Raw genomic sequence first — 8,582 nt, forward strand, 5'->3', positions numbered from 1 at the left:
GACTGGAGTATAGCTCTGCTAGCACACATAGCCTACTGTGTACAGACAGTTTCAAACTGTATTTTAAATTAGAAAGCAAACTAAATAAATGGACAAGAGAAAAATAAATCTCAATTTGGTCAGTATTGTCATTTGGACAAGCAAAGCCATTACTTTAAGTTGCAGGCAAGAAAGACAAGTCTGTCCACTGTCTCTGGTTTTAAAACTGCCCTGTTGCAGGTAAAAAAAAAAGAAAAATTATATATATAAAAAAAAAGAAAATCGATTTATCGAATATATCACGATATTTATCGTTATATCGCCCAGCCCTACGCTATATTATCGGTATTATGTTTCATCATGAATGCATGAAAGGGTGGGGGGGGGTCGCTTTTCTATGCTTTGATCGTCACCAACGGAATACGTTACACACACATACGCTCGGATCGCAGTGAAAGGATTCTTGGATCAACGCAAGATTGATACCATATAGCCCTTACCCTTGACTAGGATGTACTCCAAAAAGAATATTCCAATTATCTGATCGCCATTCCAAGTATTTATGTCGATTGTGTTGCCAACAGGGACCGAAACTAAAGCCCGCCGGCCGCCAGGGGCGGTCAGTTTTTACCGTTGGCGCTTGACACTTAGAGGGCTGCCCGCCATGTGACGTGTAATCAATCAAGTTCATAACGATACTCTTATTTTGAAAATCTGTGCGGGTCTCATTTCCGCCCCAAGCGCATCTCCAGTCATAATATCGATGGCTCTGGCAGTTAGCAACAATTAGGTTCGTATGATACTCTTATTTTGAAAAAAAACGTGGCAACGAGTCATATCCGCCCAGCCCTGCAGCGGGATACTATTGGCTAAGGGCTTCTGCTCGCAGTGCTAATGTCAACACAGGCAGTCTGCTCTAGAAGAGCGTACCTCCGTTACTGTTTAAACAATGACCCAGTCAACTATTCACTTTTAGTTTAATACATGACGAGGCATTGTCTAACGGTATCTAGCTGGCTAGCTACTGATAGCTGCTGATATCAACAAATGCTCCAGCAATAGTCGACTCGAGTGCATAATACCTCCGTTCCCTCGTTAGCTCGCGTTAGCTAGCTCACGTTAGGCGATCTGTCCCAGTAAACTAAATTGTCTTAACGTTATCTACCGGGCTAGCAGTAGCTACAGATAGCTCCTGATATCAATGTCTTATAACATTGATTGAATGCGTATTCTAGCTGAGGGCATGTTGAATGTGATTTGACACAAGAACAGTAACGTTATAAATGGGTCCAGCTGCATCGCCGGAGAATCCTTGCATGCTGAATGTAGGGTCTAGCTGAATATAGGGTCTAGCTGCAGGGTCGGAGAATCCTTGCTGGAGCTGGAGGCTACTCAAGTATACACACACAGACAGTGGAGCTGTTTGCAGATAGCAAGCATTTTGACTTATTGCGTGGTGGCGATGTCTCGCAGATAATACAACTACAAGTATGATTATATAATATATATTTTATTTTAAAAAAAAATTATATAAAATATATATATATATTTTTTTTTAATCAAAAAATGTTTGGCAGGTAAGAAATATGCTTGGCGGGTAGACTCTTCCCATCTACCCGCCACTGGCCGGTGAGTCAAAAAGTTAATTTCGCTCCCTGGTTGCCAACATAATCCACCAAAGAACATGAACCGGGAGTGCTTGATTCTCCTCAATCCATGAGTTATAAACGCTTGTCCTGCCCGACAAGGAAAACCGGGCCCGGACTTTTTAGATCGACACACAGCCCAACCCAGATAGTTTCAAAGGATGTGCAATACCGGGCGCAAGGCGGCAGTATTGGACGTTTGCGATCTCCGACGCATTTCCAATGATAACACAGGCTCCCTCAATGGATTATGAATGGGAATATCGAATAAAAGAAATAACGATAGAAAACCCGACTATTCTCGGATTTGGCGCTCAAGTGTCAGCGAGTTAACCCGAATTTATTCATGAGTGGCGTCCAATGAGTTAAGCACTTCAAGGACCTTGTGCGAACCCTGAGTTAGTGACGTTAAGCAACTACGGACTTGATTTTGGGCACACCGTGGGTTTAACGCAGACCGACAACTTAATTATGCCATTCAGATATCAATGACTTTCACTTACAAAAGACAAATCTAGATTACACAAAAAAAAAAACATCCATCTAAAATGGACACGAGTAGAATATAATAAATGTTAAAATGACATACAAGTGATGGAATTTATATACAAATATCATACTTACACAATGAACGTCCTGCCAGCTGGTTTCACTCCACCGATCGGAGTGCGTCGGACAATCACCGAAGAGTGCTTTGGGATGTGTATCTCATCATCCGTGTACTCTGAAACACACACAAAAATAACATGCATGTAATGGCCGCATTATACACGCTTATGAATAGTAATAGATACCAGGCTAAAATAGAATATAGGTATTGGGAGAATTTCTGTGACTTGATTTGCTGCATTTTTTTTACAAGATAACTTTTGTCCAATGACTCCAAAATGGCGGTTCACGTCTATACTGTTCATTCCAAGTCTATACGAATCACACCAACCAAAACTATCTGGATGGTTTATGTTATGGCACTCTCTGGGGAATGTTTGTTAGAATTTTGGGTTTGGAACTGCCCCTGTAACATTCCACAATAAGCTTTTTTTCTGGGTTAATTAAAAACATAATTTGTACTGGATCTTAAACTATTCGCATTGCTTTATAGCAACACTACTATCACCGACATCTAAGAAGAGAGATCCCCCTTGAACGGCCCTTCTAAGGTTTCTCCCCTCCACATTGCCTGTGGTGCTTTTTTCCTATTGCTAGATTTTTACTAGTGGGTTTTTCCTTACCTTCACGTGGGGCATGTCTAGATAGGTGTTGCAATTATTTATTTTATATTTTATTTTGGATGTCAGTGTTTTTTTGTTTTGTTCTTGATTTATTGTGATGTTTCTTCTTGACTTGAAGAAGACATGTCCGGCCCATGGGGACATTCATTAAGTGTGTCGTCGCCGGACCTTACAAATACATTTGATTTTATATTTATTGCACATTTGCATCACATGTCAGTTCATTTAATATCACTCGGACAACTGCCAATAAATACATGGTGATTTTTTTTTTTATCCCTTTCACTGCCACACTACAGGTTAACCCTTTACTATCACACTACCGTGCGATAGTAAAGGGTTAACCTTCTGTCGTGTGGCAGTGAAAGGGTTAACCTTCTGTCGTGTAGCAGTGAAAGGGTTAACCTTCTCTCGTGTGGCAGTGAAAGGGTTAACCGTCTGTCGTGTGGCAGTGAAAGGGTTAACCACCTTCTCTCGTGTGGCAGTGAAAGGGTTAACCTTCTGCCTGTGGCAGTGAAAGGGTTGACCTGCTGTCGTGTGGCGGTGAAAGGGTTGACATACCTTCCCGAGTCTGCGCATTGGTGATCTGCAGGTCACAGTCCGCGGCCTTGAGCCGCTCCCGGGCCATGATCTGCCGCTTCAGCTCGCTGAGCGTGATGTGCAGCCCGTCGAACGTGACCGTGTTGTAGTCCAGTTTGGAAGAGAACTTATAGTGAACACACGACATTTTTACAACAACTAAGCACTTACTCAACTAGGCAACAGGGGGTAGGTAGGAGGGGGGAAACACAAGTTTGTTAAAGTAAACAGCTGCAAAAGGAGAGGCTGGGTGGTGTGATGATTGTTTGTTATGCTGTGTGTCAACCATCTACTTCACACATGTGGTGGCCGTGAACACTGCGTGAATGGAACAAAGATATAGAAGCAGAGAAGGGAATAACGTTAGCTCGGAGATGCAAGACAAAGTCCTTGGTCATTTTTTTTTCTCCAACGTAGGATATCGATCGACGTGGAAGAAGAAGAAGGCGAGTAGCGTCTGGTGCCTTATGATCAGTTCGTTTCGGTTTCAGTCCGATTACACGACGAGATCCCACCGATCCAAGCCAGTCCATGGGGCACCTGGTGCGTTATTAGTTAATAAGGGAAAGTCCGTCTCAAAATGTCTGAAGGAGGAAAGAGCCTTCAGGCCTGGCTGCCGGCCACAGGGCCGCGGCGAGGCCTCGGTGTTTCCTGCCGTGCAGTCCGTGAGGCGGCGACCGTTAGGCGGCCATTTGGCGCTGCAGTCCAGAATCTTCACTTAAAAATAAGCAACAAAAGCTAAAAAAAAAAAAAAAAAACACCACGAGTCCACAGTTTCTCCTAACGAGTGTGTAAATAAGTAAATAATAGCTGAGCTAACTAATGTAGCTGCCTAACGTTAGCTAACACAATGAGAAACACCATACAGGCCAAACAAAAGCAATGCTACCTGCACGATGCTAAGCTAACCGACGTTACCGACAATATCTATTCAATAAATACATCTAAATCCACCGGCTAGGTAACCGGTAGGTCCCGATTCTTCATCCCACGACGTTTGTTCTCCTTGTTGTCGTGTAGCTAGGTTGTGTATCCAAATATTCGTCTGTGTTTATTAAATCCATACACTCCACACTAGAGATGATCTTCTGGACGTTGTTCCTCCTCGCTGCTGCTTCATCAAAATGGCGCAGCTCTGGTCCCGACTGCGGCTGCGCATGACACGTTTCTTCTTCGTCGTTATTGTTGTTGTCGTCCCACCCGTAGGTTTATTAACTATACTGCCACCCACTGGTTTTGATTGATTGATTGAAAACGTTTACAGAATGGGTACAATACACAGTACGGCTCAATACACACAATTGTTGGGGATGCAGACCAGAGAAAGACTTTCGTCAACCAACGAACTCGATTCTTGTACCGGATCTCCTCACTGGTAAACAAGAATACCCTGAAGACTCTGGCAGGAGCAGTATCAGTATCAGTATCAGTACTAAATACCTATATGTCCCTATGCCATAAATGTCATGTATGTTGTGTATGTCATAAATGTCTATATGAATTGAAAATGGGGGACCCTGATGGAAACAAGACAAACGTCTTTCTCAGGTCTGCATCCCCTTAACAATTGTATGTATTGAGCCGTACTGTATTGTACCCATTCTGCAATCTGTTAAATAAAGTTTTCATTCATTCATTCATTCAGCACTCATTCAAGGGTACTATGACTATGTGCTTGCACCTCATGGTACCAAAGCACCTCAAAGGCGCTAAAAACAAAATTACAAACATCTCAAAACAAACTGGTCAGACTACTGCTTGACCTTACTCCTAGAACCCACCTCACCCCTGCCCACTTTGACAACCTAGGATGGCTTAGAGTAGACGACAGAGTACAGCAACTTGCAATGGGCCTGGTCTACAAGATACACTACATGACCAAGGTACCCATGTACATGTCAAAATACTTCCCAAAGGTCAGTGAATACCCCTCAGTGAACATGGCCCCCCTAAGAACCACCAGGGTAAAAAATCGCGCTGAGCCGTGGATGCACGCTGAAATACTGACCGCTATGAAAACCAGAGACAAAAAATGCTCTGAGTTTCGTAAAAGTCAGTCAAAGCTTAACATAAGCACGAGCAGTGAACTCCAAGCCCACGTGACTGAACTCAAACTGCAAAGAAACAGACTAAGAAATGATGTAAACTCCATGATCAAAACAGCAAAGAAAAAATTCATCAATGACAAAACCGAGGAAAACAAAAACAAACCGCGTGAACTTTGGAAATTACTCAATAACCAACTAGGCTGCAGTAAAAAACTTAAAACCAGATTCTCAAACATAAACATAAAGACGGACAACACGCTCATCACAGAAAAGCTGGATGTAGCCAATTACTTAAATAGTTTCTTCACAAACATAGCCACAACACTGGTAAACAAACTACCCTCCCACTCAGGGCATTATGGGGTAGAACACATAGTAGCTTACTACAAAAACCTAGGGGTCCACAAAGACGACTTCAAACTGGAAATGGTAACAACAGATGAGGTACTCAAAAAACTGAGCGCCCTCCAACCTAACAAGGCCACTGGCCATGACAACATCCCCTCCAAATTCCTCAGAGACTCAGCAGCCGCCATCACCCCAGTCATCACACACATAATAAACCTCTCTATAAAACAGGGACACGTCCCCAAGGACTTCAAAATAGCGAGAGTGACCCCTCTGCACAAAAAAGGCAGTAAATTAGACCCAGGCAACTACCGCCCTGTTTCTATCCTTACCTCCATCTCGAAAGTCATGGAAAAAATTGTATACGAACAGGTCGAAAAATACCTTGCGGAAAAAAAATCTAATCTACGAATTCCAATCTGGCTTCAGAACATCCCACTCCACTGACACATGCCTTCTCTATTTAAACGACCACATCAAACAAGAGGTGGACGCGGGCAAATACTGCGGCATGGTCATGCTGGACCTACAAAAGGCCTTCGACACTGTCAATCACACCATTCTGATTGACAAGCTAAAAGCAATTGGTTTTGATAGTCTATCAGTGAGCTGGATGCAATCCTACCTGGAGGGGAGAGAGCAGATGGTGGAGGTAAACGGTACCCTATCCCCCCCCCTCACAGTAAACTGTGGTGTTCCACAAGGAAGCATACTAGGTCCGCTACTGTTCCTAATTTATGCAAATGACATGTCGTCAGCTTGTGACTGCAACTTGTTCCTGTTTGCGGACGACTCAGCCCTGCTGGTCTCTGACAAGAACAAATTACAGGTTGAAAAAACCCTCAGCTCAGAACTAAGCAAAATCTGCATATGGCTCGCTGATAACAAACTATCATTACACATGGGCAAAACAGAGTCCATTCTCTTCGGTTCAAATAACAAACTCAGCAAGACCGACGGCTTCTCAGTTACAGTGGGTGACAATATTGTCACAAGGAAAGAAGATATTACCTACCTGGGTTCCATCCTAGAGGCAAATCTTTCCTGTGACAAAATGGCATCCAATGTAATAAAAAAAGTCAACCAACGAACTCGTTTCTTGTACCGGATCTCCTCACTGGTAAACAAGAATACCCTGAAGACTCTAGCAGGAGCACTCATTCAAGGGTACTACGACTATGCTTGCACCTCATGGTACCAAAGCACCTCAAAGGCGCTAAAAACAAAATTACAAACATCTCAAAACAAACTGGTCAGACTACTGCTTGACCTTACTCCTAGAACCCACCTCACCCCTGCCCACTTTGACAACCTAGGATGGCTTAGAGTAGACGACAGAGTACAGCAACTTGCAATGGGCCTGGTCTACAAGATACACTACACGACCAAGGTACCCATGTACATGACTAAATACTTCCCAAAGGTCAGTGAATACCACGATCACAACACCAGAGGGAGCTCCACAAATCATGTTAAACCCAGATTCGGCTCAAACAAGGGACTAAACACGTTTCGCAATTATGCCACATCAATGTGGAACGCCCTACCCAAAGCTGTAAAGGAATGTGAATCACTACCCACTTTCAAAAACACTCTCAAAAAACACCTAAGGGAGACTGCAACTCGAAACTGGCCCCTGTAAATGTCCGAACACAACCCCCGCCAACACCCCCCCCCCCCCCACTCCTACCCCCCCCCCCCCCCCCCCCCCCCCAACCACCTCCAATGTACAGTCCCACCCCCACCTACCCAATCCAATGTACAGTTTCTACGCCTAATGTATATACTCTTTTCTTTCTGGACTCTTTTTGTATCACAAATACAGTACTGTAATTGCAAATCTGGTATGTCATAAATGTATAGATGTAGCAGTACTGTCTATCTGTATGTCATGTATGTCATATATGTTACGATGAATTGGAAATGGGGGACCCTGGTGGAAACAAGACGAAAGTCTTTCTCTGGTCTGCATCCCCTTAACAATTGTATGTATTGAGCTGTACTGCACTGTACCCATTCTGCAATCTGTTAATAAAGTTTTCATTCATTCATTCATTCACCACGATCACAACACCAGAGGGAGCTCCACAAATCATGTTAAACCCAGATTCGGCTCAAACAAGGGACTAAACACGTTTCGCAATTATGCCACATCAATGTGGAACGCACTACCCAAAGCTGTAAAGGAATGTGAATCACTACCCACTTTCAAAAACACTCTCAAAAAACACCTACGGGAGACTGCAATTCGAAACTGGCCCCTACAAATGTCCTAACCCAGTTGTACAGTAAATGACCAAGTATGGCTTTGTCAGTATTCCAATGTACAGTGTACAGTGTCGTCGTCCCCTACCCAACCACCCCACCCAACCTTCCCCAATGTACAGTTTCTACGTCAAATGTATATACACTCTTTTTCTGGACACTTTTTGTATCACAAACAGTACTGTATTTGCAAATCTGATATGTCATAAATGTATATAGATGTAGCAGTACTGTCTATCTGTATGTCATGTATGTCATATATGTTATGATGAATTGAAAATGGGGGACCCTGATGTAAACAAGACGAAAGTCTTTCTCTGGTCTGCATCCCCTTAACAATTGTATGCAGGGCTTGACGTTAACTTTTTGGCTCACTAGCCACTGTGGCTAGTGGTTTTCCAAAGTCACTAGCCACTCAGCATTTTCACTAGCCCTGGGCAGGTGGGCAAGTGTCAACGTCAAGCCCTGATTGTATGTATTGAGCT

General features: G+C 43.4%; 1 protein-coding gene across 1 annotated transcript in view; it reads right to left on the reverse strand.

The window, feature by feature from the left end:
* LOC311232409 (uncharacterized protein) overlaps positions 1-4,532 on the reverse strand; it is a 71,983-nt gene extending 67,451 nt beyond the window's left edge. The window contains exons 1-2 of the mRNA XM_084319190.1: positions 3,419-4,532; positions 2,250-2,349 (exon numbers count right to left, since the gene is read on the reverse strand). Coding sequence (XP_084175316.1) covers positions 2,250-2,349; positions 3,419-3,584 — 266 coding nt within the window. The 5' untranslated portion in view covers positions 3,585-4,532. The remainder of the gene's footprint in view (positions 1-2,249; positions 2,350-3,418) is intronic.
* Positions 4,533-8,582: the final 4,050 nt, after the last annotated feature.

This window comes from Notolepis coatsorum, assembly GCF_963971535.1.
Source record: "Notolepis coatsorum genome assembly, chromosome: 7".
Lineage (NCBI taxonomy): Eukaryota > Metazoa > Chordata > Actinopteri > Aulopiformes > Paralepididae > Notolepis > Notolepis coatsorum.